This window comes from Leptodactylus fuscus, chromosome 2 (genome assembly GCF_031893055.1).
Source record: "Leptodactylus fuscus isolate aLepFus1 chromosome 2, aLepFus1.hap2, whole genome shotgun sequence".
NCBI classification, from domain to species: Eukaryota; Metazoa; Chordata; class Amphibia; order Anura; family Leptodactylidae; genus Leptodactylus; species Leptodactylus fuscus.
The window spans coordinates 67474299-67493459 of record NC_134266.1 but is presented as its reverse complement, the minus strand read 5'-3'; the positions used below and the strand labels follow the sequence as shown (position 1 = coordinate 67493459).

The following is a 19161-nucleotide window of genomic DNA, read 5'->3' as shown; positions in this document are numbered from 1 at the left end:
ACCTCTGCAATTCTCCCTGGCATGCTCTCAATCAACTTCTGGACCAAATCCTGACTGATAGAAGTCCATTCTTGCACAATCAATGCTTGCATTTTGTCAGAATTTGTAGGTTTTTGTTTGTCCACCCCTCTCTTGATGATTGACCACAAGTTCTCAATGGGATTAAGATCTGGGGAGTTTCCAGGCCATGGACCCAAAATCTCTATGTTTTTTTCCCTGAGCCATTTAGTTATCACCTTTGCTTTATGGCAAGGTGCTCCATCATGCTGGAAAAGGCATTGTTGATCGCCAAACTGCTCTTGGACGGTTGGGAGAAGTTGATCTTGGAGGACATTCTGGTACCATTCTTTATTCATGGCTGTGTTCTTAGGCAAGACTGTGAGAGAGCCGATTCCCTTGGCTGAGAAGCAACCCCACACATGAATGGCTTCAGGATGCTTTACAGTTGGCATGAGACAAGACTGGTGGTAGCGCTCACCTCGTCTTCTCCGAATAAGCTGTTTTCCAGATGTCCCAAACAATCGAAAAGGGGATTCATCAGAGAAAATGACTTTACCCCAGTCCTCAGCAGTCCACTCCCTGTACCTTTTGCAGAATATCAGTCTGTCCCTGATGTTTTTTTCTGGAGAGAAGTGGCTTCTTTGCTGCCCTCCTTGAGACCAGGCCTTGCTCCAAGAGTCTCTGTCTCACAGTGCGTGCAGATGCACTCACACCTGCCTGCTGCCATTCCTGAGCAAGCTGTGCACTGCTGGTAGCCTGACCCCGCAGCTGAAACACTTTTAAGAGACGGTCCTGGCGCTTGCTGGTCTTTCTTGGGCGCCCTGGAGCCTTTTTGCCAACAATGGAACCTCTCTCCTTGAAGTTCTTGATGATGCGATAGATTGTTGACTGAGGTGCAATCTTTCTAGCTGCGATACTCTTCCCTGTTAGGCCATTTTTGTGCAGTGCAATGATGACTGCACATGTTTCTTTAGAGATAACCATGCTTAACAGAAGAGAAACAATGATGCCAAGCACCAGCCTCCTTTTAAAGTGTCCAGTGGTGTCATTCTTACTTAATCACGACAGATTGATCTCCAGCCCTTTCCTCATCAACACCCACACCTGTGTTAATGGAATAATCACTGAAACAATGTTAGCTGGTCCTTTTAAGGCAGGGCTGCAATGATGTTGAAATGTGTTTTGGGGGATAAAGTTCATTTTCTAGGCAAATATTGACTTTGCAAGTAATTGCTGTTAAGCTGATCACTCTTTATAACATTCTGGAGTATATGCAAATTGCCATTAGAAAAACTGAAGCAGTAGACTTTGTAAAAAATATTTGTATCATTCTCAAAACTTTTGGCCATGACTGTATGTACATGATTTCTGTTTTGGATTGTGCAAAAAGGCAGGCAAAAATGGAAGTAGGATGCTGAAAAAATAAGTGTCCTGCTTGGGTGTGCCACAGATTCCATGGAAGATTCAGCTCCAGAAGCCACGACATGAGCCACTCCGCTGATCAGCCCTATTCACGTGAGGCTAAACAGCAAGTAAAAACTACAGTGGAAAGCCGGAGCACCGACATGTTCACTTTTTACCATGTTAATATACACTAAAGGTTTTAGGGTACTCTGACTATTTTTGCAAGCAGATTAAAACTGACAAGATTTATGAGAAAACATGAAAAATGATAAGGAAATACCAGCATGTAAAGAGTAACCTATATGTACATAGCAACGGGTTCCTGTAATAGCAGCAGCCACATTTAGCTATTTGACCTCATACAGATGCCTCCACCCTATGGCAACACAGCGGGATCTGGGAAGAGGTTTTTTCCTTATAATTACTTGCCATGTTTAATTCGTAAACATTACATGGTCTAATTAAGGACAACCAGCTTTTATTATGGAACTGCATACATAACAATCCCCCTATATAGTAAAATTATTGCATACATAGCAATGTCCCTATACAGTACCATTATTGCATAGCCGCCCCCCCCCAAGAGGAAACTGGAATGCAGACGTTATGCGATAGACAGATTTACAATACAGTCCATTCGATCCATGCCTTCCTTTAGAGATAATTCTAACACTGTTGCAGAATGCAGGAGGAACGGGACTCTCCTAGCCATACCCACTCTATGGCATTATTCACACTTCAGTGTTTTGGTCAGTGATTGCGAGGCAAAACAGAGCAGAACGGGTATCTTTGTGTAGTCTCCACTCCTGGATTTGGTTCCTGGAATAAATAGCCAGCCTGTAAGAGACTGAGGATCCCTGTGAGCACTGAACTCTACAAGTCACAGCATTTCCTTTGTGTAATAAGAGAGTCCACTGACAATTATGACATAAGGGAGGCGTACACTTCTAAGCGCTAGTTCACACGGGGCAAGAGGGGGCGGATTTTGGCATGGAATCCACCTCAAAATCTGCCCCCTCACAATAGAGGTCTATGTAGACCGCTAGCAATCTTTTTTCCGCTAGCGGTTTGTTCCCGCTCGTGGAAAAAAAAGCAGCGAGCTGCCCTTTCTTGAGGCGGACACTGCGGCGGAAATCAGCGTGGTGCGTCCGCGTCAAGACAATCCCTCCGGACTAGGCGCATTCATTTGGGCCTACTCCGGAGCGGGAAGCTGCGACTGTCGGAAGGTGTGACAGTCGCGGCAGGTGCATTTTGGTCCTGATTCTGACGCGATTCCCGCGTCAAAATCAGGACCAAAATCAACCACGCAAAAGTTGTCCGAAATTTTAGTTTCGCTTAAAATCTCTTCCATTACAACATGCAGGTAATTTGTTGTGAGTAGAGCAGAGTTTCCTTGGGATTAAAAGGGTTTTCCAAGCATTTACCATTGAAGGCCTAGGCTTGGGATAGCCAATCAAGCATCTGAATAGTGGGCTGCAGCACCTCCACTGATCAGCTGCTGCCAGGTACAGTGGATAAAAGCAGTCTGAGTACTATAGCTTAGCTTCCATTCACTCAAATGGGAAGAGAGTTTCAGAAATAACCAAATGCAACCAAGTTCTTGTTTATACAGAAACGGTGTAAAAACTCCTATACCGATGCAGAAGTCTGTCCTGGTCAACAGTGCAAGAGAAAGTGGATGAGGACTGAGGCAAGATGCAAAGTTCATTACGCAGTGCTCCTAGAGCGTATGTGCTACATTCCCTATGCTTGTCCTATCTGTGGCAAACTAGTACTAGTATAGTGTATATGGGACTTTGGCAAAAGTTTAATTAGTTTTTTTTTCTCCTGCAACTGCATTTAGCTGAGTCTGCATCCTGCTTACCCTACTCCTCCCAAGCGAATTGCTGGCAGTGGACGTACTTGTACTAATGGAAAACATGAAGCGCACAGATGTCCTCCCAAAATTATTTCAATTTCACCAACTAAGGACATACTAAAATACAGCATAACAGCAACGAAAATAAATGTAAAAAAGTGAGCCGATAATGGGGCAAACATTAGCCATGATATAAGAGAATGTCACACACTAAAGTGAGAAGCAGGTTGTAATGAGAAGAGATAAAAGGGGTTAAAAAGATTGTCTTATTTATTCGCCGTCATCTTTACTCAGCTTTTTCCTTGGAGTTATTTTCTGCTTCCGGCTATGGTAACTGTGAGAATATTTATCCTACAGTGATGAGTAATGTCTCTGTACTATTAAGACAAACCGCTAGTTCTCCAGCTGGACAAAAAATTCAAGAGGGGTTTTCAACCAGAATTTCTTTTTTTTTTGGTTGAAGCGCTCTTGTGCCACCGATGCAAGCAGAACTTCTGATGCCAATGACTGGCAATAGAAATTAAATTGGCACAGTAAAAAAAAATTTTTCTTTTTTTTTTTTATTATCACTTTTCCTACTAACTCCCAGAAAAAAACAACAAAAAACCCCCAAAAAACAACTAAGGCCTGGTTCACATCTGCATTCGGTATTCCGTTCAGGGAATCTGCATGGGGAACCCCCGAACGGAATACCAAACGCATTGACAAGCGGTGGAGCTTATGAAAGCACACGGACCCCATAAACTATAATGGGGTCCATGTGTTTTCTGCACAGAACATGCGGAGACAAAAGTACTTCATGAATTACTTTTCTCTCCGCATGTTTCATGCGGAAATCAGCAGAAAACACACGGATCACAGTCTATGGGGTCTGTGTGCTTTCATAAACTCACTGCTTGTCAATGCTTTTGGTATTCCATTCAGGGGTCCCCATGCGGACTTCCCGAATAGTATACCAAACACAGATGTGAACTGGGCCTAAGAGTTTCCAATTGTGAGGCAAAGAAGCCAGTTCTATAGAGAAATTAATTAATAATGGCAACCTTGTAAATGAATCCCCCAATACAAGCTATTGTGGAGCAGATCAGCAACACACAGTTGGGCAGGAAATTCCCTCACACCCAGCCAAAAGCCTGAACTTAACTTCATATAGACTGATATTTATCCATCATGGAATAAGATTTGCATGTATGTTACACATCCCAGCTAGAGGAGGAGAAGGACACAGCTGCTTCATAGCTTCCAATATGCTAGAAGAGGAGGACACAGCAACCATATGGAGGTGAAAGTGACACTGCTGGGAGTGGCGGCATTTACTGTCTGTGTATCTGCCAGTGAGAGACTCCTCAGATTAACCAGCAGTTTTCTCCTCCTCTAACTGCTCAGTATTACACAGTAATCCATTTTATACTCCTTCTATTGTAACAGCATCCAGGCAGAGGTACAAGCAGATAGCAGCCGCAATGTGTACACTGTCCATATGCTGAACCCCCACCGTCCCCCCCTCATAGCAGTCTCTCTTAGCACAGAAGCGACTTTGGCGAGACTTTCACTGCGAAATACTAGTTGGCTCTTACAGCGCCTTAACTTAAAGAGGACCTCTCATGTCACTGATGTGTGGGATTATATACTACTAGAAAGCCTACTTTTTTTTTTTTTTTAGCTCTATTGGCTTTCCCAGAATGTGCCCCGGTAGTGGAGATATCATTAGTTTCGGCACAATATCTCCCTACTGTCAGAAAGGCAGGCTGCACGGCCTAGGGTCTTCGCTGGGTGGTAAAGTACGCGCCCCTCTCACAGTACAAGTCTATGGAAGAATACTGTCAGGTACCCAGCAATGACGCTAGGCTGTAAGGCTCGCCTTTCTGTGTGGCCAGGCTGAATTTAACAGCCACAAAATATGGAGCAGATCCTAAACCTGTCCACATTTATGGCTCTGTGAAAACCACAGATAACACATTAATACCAATCTAAAGTGTCATCCGTGACATTTTTACTGACCCGCAGACCTAACATGTACCCTAAAATTTTTCTAAATATATACATACTTGAATGGGAACGGAGAAGGCCACTGCACAGTATACAGAGCAGTCCGTTTCCAGCTCCATACAGATTGGCTGAGGTTACGGGATCGGATCCCCATTGATATCCTATTAATGATCTATCCTAAAGCATTAATCATTTATTGTAAGCCCTGGATAAACCTTTTGAATTTCTTTAGATATTTGATTGTATGTACCATTAGCATATCCCAGGGTTTAGGTCATACTTAAAAGGAGTCTGTCACCAGGAAAATCACTATCAAACTAATGACTGTGTAGAGCGGCTTCTATACGTTCCAAAATTTAGCACTGCAGCTCCATTTTCTCGAACAATTTGCATTTTATTGGTATGCAAATTAGCTCTGTGGGTGTGTCTTCTGCAATGGCTTCACTCTCTGCTCTACATAATGGCCCCTAAAAGTGTGACAAAGTGGAAGACGGCACTGCACCCAGCGGAGGTGCGCTGCAATTAGGAGTGGTTATCTAGAGCAGAGAGTGAAGGCCAAGCAGGAAATGTTACACCTCTAAAGACTTTTTCAGCTAATTTTCTTAAGAATAAAATGCTGACTTTAATGAAGATGGAGCTGCAATGTAGAACAAAAATAGAAACCTTTGGTAAGTGTAAACGCCAGCCTATAATGCATTATTATTATTGTTTATTTATATAGCACCATTAATTCCATGGTGCTTTACATTTGGGGGTTACATACAGTACACAGAATATACAGGTAGATACAATGCTAACAGTGATGGACTGGCACAGTGGGGTAGAGGGCCCTGCCTGCGAGGGCTTTCAATGCATCAGTTTGATACTGATTTCCTGCTGACAGACTCCATTTAAAAAGAAAAACTTAAACAATTTTGTTTCCTTAATCCAATTCTGTCCCATACTACATTTAATACTGACAACTATACAGTTCTCCTGTGTCCTAGCACTACGTCATCCTACTCTCTGCCCCGTGCTGGACTGTAAAACAACTGACTGGAGCAGGAAACTGCCCACTCTCCTCCCTGCCCTGTCTACAGTAGGACAAAGACTGGTAATGCCTTGTCTGTTGGCTAAACTCCTTCTCTCCCTCAGTCTGTAGATGAAAATGGAGGAGATCAGCAATAAATTAATCCCTGTGTTCTGTGCAGGATTGCTAGAATAATAATTTTAAGAAGAAGATCAAAATTCTGTAGAATGACAGCGAGGGCCAAAGTTATGTCATGTCTACAGTCACCACTGTGTTACAGAGCATATTACAGTGATAAGCATCATACCTGTCACGTATGTCACTTTTGTAGATTTGGAGAAAACAACCTTTGTGCAAAAGAGGCAGCCGTTGCACTAGAGACGGGCCTTCAGCCCTGGAGAACTGCTGTTGATGCTCAAGTAGGATGGGTGAAGTCATTGCACTGATTGCATGGGTGGAGAAAGCAGTTCCAAGGAGCTGAAGCCCGCCCCCAGTGCACCAACTGACTTATTTGCATAAAACTTCAAAACTGCTTTTCTTCAAATCTACAAAAGTGACAAACATAAGAATTGGATGACGTTTGCAACTGTGTAATGTAGTGGGGATGGTTCAATATACTTGGGGGAGATGATAGACTCTCTTTATAGTTTTTAGATGTATCCTTAAAGGGAATGTCCAGTATAAATCGAAATTTTTAAACTAGGTGCCCCCCCTCCAATTTTCTAATATATGTTTATTAAATATATTGGCTACTTAGACAGTAATATATAATCTACATACATTACATTTTTAACCTTTCCGCTGACGTAACAGTATAATCCGGTGTAATCCATATCCTGACACGTTACATCAGGAAAAAGGCCTCGCCCTACACGGGCACATGCATTATTCCTGCCTCTCCTCTTCCATGTGCGACCCACTAAGCACATGCAATAGTTCTGGGAACCATTCTTCCCCACCTTTCTGGACCGGAGGGGAGCCGTGACGCTACTTCTGGAAGTGACGTCACGCTTGGCTCCACAAAGAATCGCCCCTTCCTACGCCAGCATGAGAGGAAAGGCTGGGGAGACGCTGGCCTGTGCAATCATCATGCACATGGGCAATAGCAGGCGGTCTCCTCCAGGAAACAGGAGTGTGTGAATAAGGGAGAGGGCAAATAGAGAGAGAGGGAGAGAGGAGAAGTAAGGCATCATGGAACTTGTAGGAAAGAAACCACAGGAAGTTAGTAAACAAATGCAGATGATGGCAGGAGCTCAACGAGAATCCATTTATGCTGGAGGTGTATATATACATATATATATATATATATATATATATATATATATATATATATATATATATATATACACACACACACAGACGCACATTTATAATGGAACGCTGGGCATAAAGGGGTTAACTCACTAATAGCACTAACTGACCTTTTTAAAAAAATTATTGTTTTGCCTGGAAAACCCCTTTAAGTCATTATCATGTGTAAAATCAACTTACATAGATGAGGTTCTCCTTGAATCGTTTCCTCAGGTTTTCTATGAAGGCTGCTTCACTTGTATAATTCTCCAACAGGACAAAGTCCTGGACACCAACCCGATCACGGGCTGTTAAGGCACTCTCCATGGTTATCCGGATACCGTCAATAGCTGGAGCCTAAAGACAGAATGAAGAGAACATATCAGAAGGCATTTCTACAACAGCATGTCCATCCAGGCATAGATGTACTAAGACTGAAAGCAGTTTGTCATTTGACACAACACACTGTAATATCAAGTTTTATTCTTGTGGTTTTACACAGAACTTTGGGGGAGGGTTTGAAGATGTCCGAGCTATACATGCTGGGCCGTAGGACTTTGATGCATACATGGCTTTCTCCTGACATAGCCCATGAACCATGTCCTTTGAAGGCCAAGCTTCATGTACATTAATAAAGCTTCCCTGCAGCAGTCGCCTATAAGGTCAGTGTCTGGAGAGAGAACATTAATAAGGTTTCTTAGTCAGTGCTTATTATCTTTATTAAGTAAAGAAGATAGATCAAGGGGAAAAAAATAGTTACTTGGTTATTGTGTCGGTTCAACTAAGACTCTCAGTTAGCAAGTGCTCAGTGATTTCAGGAGACGCCCTAAGGGCCAAAATCACCCGGGTGGACATACATGAGCCATGCACAGAAGGTGCAGCATTGAACTCCTCCGCTAAAGTCATTATGAAAAGACGGAAATGTCAGCGCTGAGGAATGTAGATGAGCTCAGAGCCCTGTGAGATCACCGCACTGCTCTACTGTACTACAAGCTGGGAACACAAGATTGCAATAGGGATCCTGAAGCACTTCTTCGCTTGACATGGTTAATAGAAGCAGAACATGCCAAAGGATCAATGCTAGCCACCATATACTGTAATACACTACCTTCCAGCTCCACCTTGGCACAATTGTCCAGCCACAGGTCTAAAAAGACCAATGGCATAGCTCATAGATGGGCCCTGTCCGGGTGTTTATCCAAATCCAATCAGCCATTCCAAATATATAGGCCATGTTATTGTTTATCCAAATTAGGGTTTATTAGCAAAGTGGGTGCTAACACTGTGGCCTCTCTAGGGGAGGGGTCTGAGTGATGTATGCTATATAGAGTTACTGCTCAATCAGCTAGGATACCGTAATCTGAATACACACTAACAGGGCTTATATAGTTGGAATAGCTGAACAGATTTGGATAAACAAAATCCCAAAATGCTCAGGGAGACCTCACCTATCACATGATGGATGTCTTTGGGCTTCTGAGATCTGATGGCGGGTACTCTGTAAAGAGGACTTTTCATGTTCTTTAACATGGCCGTATTATATACAGTTGGAAAGCTGGCAGTGCACTGGATTCAGCGCAGTCAGCTTTGCCGTTACCTGACCCAGTTGCAGAGATATCGGTGCTGTTAGTTTTGGCACCAATATCAATGTACTATCAGAGGGGGCTGTGAGATCGGCCCCTCTGACAGAGTGATATCCATACACATATCTCTGCAACTGGAGCAGATACTGGTAAAACTGAGTGCACCGAATTCATCCCTAACCGATGGGATTTCATATTCTGTACTTTTATGTATATTGCTCATACCCCTCTTAGCCTTGTTTTTCACAAACCCATTATTTTCTATGGCCCCATACACATGCCTATTTATGAAGATGTGAGCCTGAGGCAAAACACAGGACAGGACCTATACCTATCAGTTTTGTGGCCTGGGCTCACTAGAGGAAATGAATGGGTATGTGAGGACACAGGCGGGACACGGCTTTCATCCATGTGCATTCGTTTTAATGACCTGTTGCTGCACATACAGCAAATCAATATGTAAATCCATCTGCGTATGAGATAACAGTATAATAGAAAGTAAAAGTTTCTTGCAAGAAAGCAAAGCTAGAACTGCAAAGGATTAGGGTGTGGCGCTATACTACTGTAACTTCCATAATTCAAGACATGACAGAACTCTCTCTTACTGGCATACAGAAGTCTTCTATTTCATAACCACCTTCAGTTCAATACAACTGGCAAAAAACATCTCTGGTAATGGCAAAAAAAAGCTAAAAATAGCTTTTACTTTCTTATCATCTCACAGTTTTCTGCAGATGTTCTTTTTCAGTCTCCATGTTTTCACACCACATGTTGAAGACCTCACATAACCCAGCGCTTTTCTAACCATTTGCATCTGACCACTGTACACAAAGCTAGATACAGACAAGACAGAAAGACAACCATGTGTGTGTAAAAGCATTGCAAACGTCAGTAAGAAAAATAATGTATCATCCAATACAAAATCAACATCTAAGACATAAAAGAATGGGATGAAAAAAAAACAAAACAACAATGTGGAATATCTTTCTCTCTATATTGGGTAGTAGGGAATACATTTCATGGCCCAAAATAATGAAACTAAGAAGGAAAAGTGACCGTCAGCTACAGTTATATACCGTACCAATATACACACACTGGTCTTCATATCTGTGTCGCCAGGAGATGTGAACACCTCTTCATATAAGAGGCGCATTCTCCGGCAGGGCCGTGCCTCTGTAATGAAATTTAATACTAAGATTTTGAGCAGATTTCAGGAATAATTTCCACCAGTAAATTGGCATAAAAGATAAATCTGCCCCAGTATATATAGCAGGAAATCAGTCCACTACAAGACTACCGAATACAACCCAATGCCATCTAAATCTGTATGAAACGTCTATTGATTCCAACACAAATTTACTGACACGAATATACAAAATACACCCGACATTAGGAGATATTCCATAAGCATGCTGATATCTATTAAGTAGGAGGTGATCTGGGTGTTGAGAACGTTACAGGTCATAGGGGATCTTTGGACATTCAATTCTATGCAATGCCAAATTTCATCAGTTTTCTGATCATTCATGAAGGACTGAGTTTTTATTCTGCTCTCAACGAAGTCAAAGGAAGACAAAACAGGTAAACGGACCTCAAGTGACATCAGATTATCAGCTACAAAGCACACGCTATGTGAAGCAAGTCTACAAGAAATACATTCGCAGTATACCTCTGGTTCCACAGTGACGATCACCTTTATCTTGGTCCCCGATGAAGAACCTGCCAAGTCTTCCTCATTCTCAGACGAGGGTGAGGAAGAGGACTTATCTTCATGCTCAGACAAATGATATCCTTGTGGAATCAAAGAAGCTCGCTTTTCCTGCACCAGTGCCCAAAACCCCTTGGCATCCATTCTGTGCAGTAGCCTTTCCTCGGAAGCCTTATGTCATCTATTACCGTGAGCAGAGCGACACTTCCAAAGGGTGGTTCAATGATCCCAGGAGACATGACAAGCGACCAGTATAATCCTATTCTACATCCCTAAGGACTGTGAACTCTTTCATCAGACACTTGAAACACTGCCCTAAGTCATCTCATTTTCTGTGATGGAGATTTCTAAGGCACAAACCTGATTCTATGTGCACACTTGTCATACACCCATATTATTATTATTTTTTTTTTAGTATCAAAACCACTTCAGAGTAATAAACAAAAATGATGCAAAGTTGAAAGTGGGTTTTGTGGTGTGATAATGATTAAAATAAGGGTACAAAGGGCTAAAATAAAACCCTATGTAGTTATTGCTCAACTCCTGCTCCGTTCTGACACTTCCTCGGTTCCTCATCCAATCTTGGCATATGAGTAGCAGAGTGAACATCCCCAGACCCAGAGGGGGCCTGTATACGTCAGAATGGGAGCAGGGACTGGGGAAGCCATTTTTTATTCCACCAGAAATCCCCTTTAATTCCACCTACTATCCCACAGCACTGTCCTAGAAAGCCTGCAGAGTATTTCTCGTAATCTAAGGCTCTTACTATATTAGTTAAAAAAAAAAAATGAATGAAAAACAAGCCCTCAATGATTCGCAGGCAGGCATTTAGTTATAAGGCAAGACTCTAAGCTTTGTACATGAATGGCTGACAATATAAAATTGCTACAAGTCAGTACAAAATGTATATGAATAGATGAGTCATACAAAGATTCTCTGAGGCTCAACATAAAGACATTTTCTTTCTACTTCCACAATTGTGCTCATTTCAGACAGTCACACAGGGAGCAAAGCTATCAAGTGGCAAACTGGCTGGCACTGGGGTGGTGAGGGGGGCGCTGACAGGCACAAATTGTCATATAAACTATGGCCATAACACTCAAAGCATTCACAAGTGGAGCCATTTGTGAAGAATGATAAAAACAATGTATTTCTTTTAACTCTTTACACATGACAACAAACTAAGATTTCACTTTGACTAGTCCAAGTCCCCGAGAACTAGATGGAAAGGCGTTCTTACATATTTTATCTCTATATTCTTTTCTGATTTTTAGCTATAAACAAGAACATACACCAATAAGCCATAACATTAAAACTAGTTGCCTAATATTGTGTAGCTCTTCATTACATCATCTTTGTAGAGACAGAGACTTTTCTAGGACTGCTGAAGATGTTCCTGTGGTATATTGGAACAGCCAGGCCTTAAAGGGGTTGTCCAGGAATTATAGATTCTTGCCAGGAGGCTTGGTAAGGATGATAAATAAAAAAAAACAAACAAAAAACACTTTCCTGTCCCTAGTCGCTGTCCTGTCCAGCAACGCTCAGGGGCGTCACTCATATACATCACCTGTGACAATTCCTTACACCGCCGATTGACCTCAGTGGTCACATGAGGCAAGAACTTCTGCTGAAAGAAAGCGGCAGGGGATACTGGAGTGCCATGGACATGAGAGTATGTTTTTTTTTTTCACCTTTCCTGGTATCCTGGCAAAAGCCTGTAATTCCTGGACAACCACCTTAAGGTCCTGAATAATGCAAGGTGTGACTCCCATGAATTGGACTTCCAAGTATATCCCACAGATTCTCAATCGGATTGACATCTGGGGAATGAAACTTTATCATGTTCTTCTCACCGTTGCAGTGTGTCAGGATGTAGTATTCTGCTGAAAGAGATCATTAAGAAATACCACTGCCATGAAGGGGTAAACGTGGTCTGTATCAATGTTTAGGTAGTTTGTATGTACCAAATAGCAGACATGCCAAGGGTCAAGGTTTCCTAGTAGTACATTTACATTATAAGGGCGGACGGTTCATGGCCATTTTTTACTACCCCAATCCCATTGCATTCTCTTCAGTGTGCAGGGCTCAGCATAGACACTTCAACCAGTCTGCATTTTTCCTGATAATATAATTTAAAAGCAATAAAGAAATCATGGAGGGATATTCAGACACCTACAATGCCACTAAAGCCAGGTTCATACAGGTGTTATGGTTTCCATTCAAAAATTCAAAACAGAATGCAGTACAATGATTCCTTTATGTTTTTTGGCCTAGACTGCAGGAAATTAATGTGTTATCCATGTGCCGTCCCCGCCGTTTTCCCCACGTACCCTACGATGCAACGCTTGTGCGTGTAGCCTAACTTATAATGGGGTCTGTTGAAGTCCATCAAAGTTTCTTTCACTTTTTCAGACAAAAAATGGCGCATGTAGAGGTGTAACCTTAAGATATTGGCCCCCGTATCAAAATCTGTAATGGGGCCCCCACCAATCATGTGCTATCTATAATACTGGTGTCTTATGATGTAGAGAAGCCTTTGGGCCACCTGAGGTTCCAGGGCCTGGTAGCCCCCCTGGGTACATGCAGTATTACTCTTCCCACTGAATCCAATATATTTTGTGTTTAAGCTTCTGATACATATATAGGCCTTAAGGTCAACTCCACCAAAATTTAAGAAAAATTTTTATAAGTGAAATTTATCAAAGTACAACGTCGATGTGGAAGAAACACTGTAACCATGATATAAAACCAATACCCCCAGGGAGATGGCACAGGGGCACACATCGCCAACCTTACCCAACACCAATTGCCTAACTATACGCTAACACCGACCTGCAGACAGAGTCGCGGGCAGATACTAGTACATATATACTTTTGATATTTATTTGGCAAAACGAAGTTAGACTACAAACCTGAAATGCCCTCAAAGTTACAAAGTACATCTAAAGTGAAGATAGAACACAGTGTATCTACCACAGAGTCCACAATGATGGAGCAAACATTTATTCTAAAGGAAGGATGGACTCAAAAGACCACTGGAAAATGGACAAAAAAGTGACAAGATGAGAAAGATGATCACAAGTTTATGAGTTACAAATAAGCCCATGAGGCACGGAGCCTAGATCTATGGGAACTAGTCCAAGGCACTGTGGAAAATGCATTAAAAGCAAAAGCACTAATGAGGACGAAGAATGAAAGGGAAACACACAAAGATCTTGTAAATGCACGGGTCACAGGACATGGGTACATAAGGAAGAACTCCGTGCTGCCAGTACACAAATGCAGAAGCAAATTTCTACATGTGACATTTGGCTCCTTATATTCCATAACTGCACAACTGTGAGAAAGGTCCCAACAAGGAGAAAAGATGAATGCATATGGCGCTGTAGGGAAAAGGCCTTCATGGTGTGAATGCTTGGCTACCACTCTATTCACTTCTATGGAACTGATGGAGATTTCTGTCCCAGAAGTGAATACAGTGATGGCTGAGCATGCTCGCCAATATATTTACACGGGCCACTTGTACACCAGTCTTTGTGTGAGCACTATTGGGGGAGACCTGGAGCAATAAGACGTTTATCTCCTATCATGAATGGGGGATAAATATCATTAGTGACAAGGTCATGTAAACACTTTGGTGGTCCCAGGGCAAAGGGTTAAACACAATACAATGCCCCCTTTGTGACTGATCACACAAAATAATACATGCTTATCATGGCTCCCTACCACAGACATCAGTAATTCAGGCCAGCCCTGCTGCCTGGGACAGTGAACAGTTCTCGATTGTGGGACTGTCCCACAGAAGAGAGGGGCCATAGTGTCCGATGAAGGCGTACCATTTGTCCTAGGGTTAAAGCAGTCTTGAATGGGAAAACTTACAACTGCAGCTTCGTGTTTTGGTAAGCACATGAACCATATGTACAAGGCCCTGGAAAAATAGCACCATGAAATTTTTTTTTTTCTTGAACAATACCATTGAATAACTTAGAAGTCAATGATACATTCATGTAGGGGGCATTCACACGGAGGAAGTTGACGCTGATTCTGTCACGATTACTCGCGGCAGAATCAGCGCTGAAAAAAAGACTCCCATTGACTTCAATGGGTTTGGCGCGGAAAATGGAACCCATTGAAGTCAATGAGAGTTTTTTTCAGCACTGATTCTGCCGCAAGTTATCGTGCCAGAATCAGCGCCAACGTCCTCAGCGTGAATGCCCCCTTAGAGTCAAAGTATCAGCACATCAGTAAAACATATTACAGGTGTATATCCCTGGATCCCAAGTTAGATTAACCAATAACTCTTTATTTTGCATTTTTTCTCATCTATATCTGCAGGACAATAAACTTAACAATAGAACCAGAGCAATGACATGGTAACCTGTTTGAAGTTTACTGCAGAAATGTACAAGGCACAGCAAGAATTGACCAGCAATGACCAGCCCAAAACAGCAATCTATATAAAACCCCTGAAACCAGCTCACCGCAGCTCTGTACTTCATTGTTACTGTCAGATTGACAAGGATTTCCAGTCAAAGGGTCTCAACTACTACAGCCAACAGTCCGAACCAGGTGACTTTCAAATCCTCAAATCCTGGGAGGCAGCATCAGTAGATCCACCCTTTATGATCCAAGTAGATTATCATAGTACAGTAATCCAACGTCAGGAGTTAATGCATTTTCAGAGTACAAAAAGCCAAGCCTCATATACACCGCAGACCTGCCTGCAGCTTACATAGAGAGAGACTAAGCAGGCACAGGGAGCCCTGGAAGGAAAAACTTAGAATCTGCTCCCAGACCGAGCTCAGGCGTCACTGGCAGAGAAAGACAGGAATGAAGAGAAGGAATAAAAAAAAAGGAGGGCTGGGAATCTTGGGCTGGAGCCTAAACCTAATAAACACAGCACACAAGACAGGCAATGAGAGCCTATGATTGGTGGGCCTCACACTCCTCCAGTCCCGGCATGCTGCTGCACATTTCTCATAGCTCTACACTGCATAAGCTAACCCACATCCTAGAAGGAACCTACAGGTGAAGAAGTCAAGTGGAAAGAAGCCAACGCCGGTAAATATGCCGTATGTACATATATGTATATATTGTAATATTCTCCATCTAGTGCAGTACAACTAGTCTACAAACTGACCAGATGTAACACACTAATAATCTGACAATCTAATGTATATGGGAGCAGCACAGATAGAGATGGTTGGGCAAAGAAGTAGTAGACCTGTTGGATTTCATCCAGCCCAGTCCTGTACGTCCCAGGGAGATGAATGCCGCTAGAGGATCTGGCAGCAGCTTTTACTATTCATCCTACCGAAAAACGCACACTTACCCAGTACAGTACAACATCGATGAAAAGACCACCCAATATTACATTGAAAAACGGTGTTCAACCTTAGCGGCCTTCTCAAAGAAGAGTGGTATGCATCTTATAAGAACTGGATAACTTGTCGCAGGAAAATAGTTCCGGACAAAGCAGTGGTCTTCTCAAAGAGGTGGTCTATTAGGAGAGGCTTCACTGAAGTTACTAATATGGGACATTTTTATTAAATTTCAACCTTCATGTTTTGCCCTAACCTCACAACATGGAAACTGAGTACGTTTTAAGTACATGGATTCATGAGGATGAAAGTTGTCCAAGTCATGTGATGATCATGAGTGCGCAGCTAACTGGGAGTTGTGATAACTGCACTGTAAGAAGCTGCAGAATCTAAGGGTGTATTCACATTACGCAGTAGTAATGCAGTCAGCATGTGTGCTCTTTAGCCCATATAACATATCTGCAACAATTTCATATATATATTTTCACACACACACACACACACACACACACACAGATAGATACACTTAAAAAAAGGGGGGGGGGGACAAAACCTTGTACGGTCATGTGACTATGCACTAATGCAATCAGTGTGTACATGGACCCTTAGGCCCAATTCACACTGTAGTATTTTGCATTAGTATTTCTAAGCCAAAGCCAGAAGTGGATCCAAATTTATTTTTGGCTTATATTCCATTCTGGTATTTGCTCAATCAATACTGATTAAAAAATAATAATAATAATAAAAAAAAAGAAATATACAGCTGAGAAAGTCTTCGGGCTGTGGTGTCATAACTAAGTAGGTGTCACATAAGACCCCTATGACAAGCACCCCTCTAAATGAAGGCACAGATTTCATTTGAAGCCTCCAAAAAGCATCTGTGCCGTAGATCACATCCAGCTTGGCAGAGCGTGGCAACAAGGATAGGGGAGAAAGCACTTCTGAAGGAATCCCATCTACCAGAGAACATAAGGATTGGGCACACTGAAACAACATGCCCTACCCTTACCTCTCCTGACATCTGCCACTGAGCAAGAGTTGGATATGCATTACAGTAAATGGATGGTTGTCAGGTTCAGCAGACATGCATCTTAGGCAGAGTTCACATCTGCTTCTTTTAAATCCATTGTATTGATCTGTCATAGGATCAGAACAACAGACTGAAAAACGAATATAATCTCAAATGCAGACAAAGCACATTCTGTCTCCATCCATCATCATTCACACAAAACAAGATGGAAACTTTGTATCTTTTGATTGTTTAAAGGCAGAAAATGAATTTCTGCAAGAAAGCTTTTATTTTTTTTTACATTACAGTGAATCGTGATGGATTGAGACAGAGTGTTCTCTGCCTGCATCTGACATTATTTGGGGGTCTCAGTCCATTGATCATAGCCCATCATGACCACTTTTATTCAATAAACAAGACATTGTCCTTTCCTATGCTTAGGACTTTATCCCACCTCCTTCCGATTCCCAGAACCATATCCATGCCTATGTGAAAGCTATTTGTAATTCTTCATATAAAGCTGCACTTTTATAAGCTACAGATTAGTGTCGTGCTCCCTTACACAAGCATTGTGCTCTGTAACCCATGTATAGTGGCATAAGGACTCTAGAACCTACAGACCCTCATCTAAGTTACTATTTCAAAGTATTTCGAGATAGGTCAGCCAGGTAAGGTATAAAAAGCTAAAACACACAAAAGCATAAATGTCTGTCAACACAACCACAAAAAAAAATAAAATAAAATAAAAAAAACTTGGCTGTGGGATAATAGTAAGTCAGCAAATCCCCAATTATTACTAATGTCAGGGAGCGAGCTCATGAATATTAAGAGAGGCGGGCAGGATACAGCCAGCTGGAGGAGGCGCTCGGGAAGCAGTTTCTTCTTACTCTGTCAGCTTTGCACCTCCGCTGCCTTTTATGGGGAAAATATGTTTGCACTGGAAAAAGTGAGTGCAGATGGGACTGCGGCTATAACACAAAGAAGGGAGTGAGTGGAAAGAGCTGCATCAAGCCGAAGCTACTGTCCACACAGTCATACAGACCACAGTAAGGATTTAGTATTGGGAACAGGACAAACATGGGAAAAACTACATACACATACAGCTAGAAATGGTCTTTAATAACTATGGAAATCCTGCATTTAAGCTGTTGCTTTGCCAGACCAAACGACTCCTCGGAGAGAGGCTGGTTGCTAAGGATGAAGGCACTAAGAGCTTTTTTGTCCATTGATTTACATGATTGTCATTTAATACCCAATTATCCCAGCAGGCCACTTTAGTGAAGGACAGATGCCCTCAGCGTCCCTTGATCTCTGGGGTTTTCAGTTCTCACACCTACAGTGATCGGTAAGGCCCGGTTCACCTCTGAGTTCGAGTGTCCGCTTAGGGACCCTCAGAATGAAAACCTATCCGCATAAAAAAAAAAACTTAGACTATAAAAGGGTGTGTGTGGTTTCAACACGAAAAATATGAAGAGAAAAGCGTCGCTTGCAGGACTTTTCTCTCCTATTTCACGCAGATAGGGGAACGGAATGGCCCGAACGCAAATGTGAACCGAGCCTTAGAAATTGGATTGTATAGATGGGGAAACCCTTTGAAGCTTCCAGATCCTGAGCTTAGGACATTTGGTATCTATTGCAGTAAAATATCTGACCATATCTATATGAAGTCTTTGTGTTCGTATAAACCAGGAAGGACGTATTTACACATTGAATAGGAACTAGAATTAATACGATTGCTGGAGCTGCCCTGACCCGCCATATTAAGCTACAGCTAGGTGAAGGAAGGTAAGTGCTCACTAACACTGCAAGGATGGCCAAGCATTACATGGCACCAAATAAAAATTCAGTCCATTCATTCTCTATAGCAGGGAGATGCGAGCTGATAGTTTTCTGCTTAATAATAGAACATTATCATCTCAGCATGCACAGATATTAGAACAAGGAGTTGTCTAAACTAGATAACCCCAACCAATGATCACAATTGTACAGA

At 42.2% G+C, this 19161-nt stretch overlaps 1 protein-coding gene across 6 annotated transcripts in view; it reads right to left on the bottom strand.

Moving 5' to 3' along the window:
* Positions 1-19161, bottom strand: part of MYO1C (myosin IC) — a 104585-nt gene that overhangs the window by 59176 nt on the left and 26248 nt on the right. For 5 of the 6 annotated variants that reach the window (XM_075263925.1, XM_075263924.1, XM_075263922.1 and 2 more), the window contains one exon: positions 7752-7907. In XM_075263925.1, coding sequence (XP_075120026.1) covers positions 7752-7877 — 126 coding nt within the window. In that variant the 5' untranslated portion in view covers positions 7878-7907. Of the gene's footprint in view, positions 1-7751; positions 7908-15322; positions 15646-19161 lie in introns of those variants that run through there. The other variant, XM_075263923.1, reaches the window with a different exon arrangement.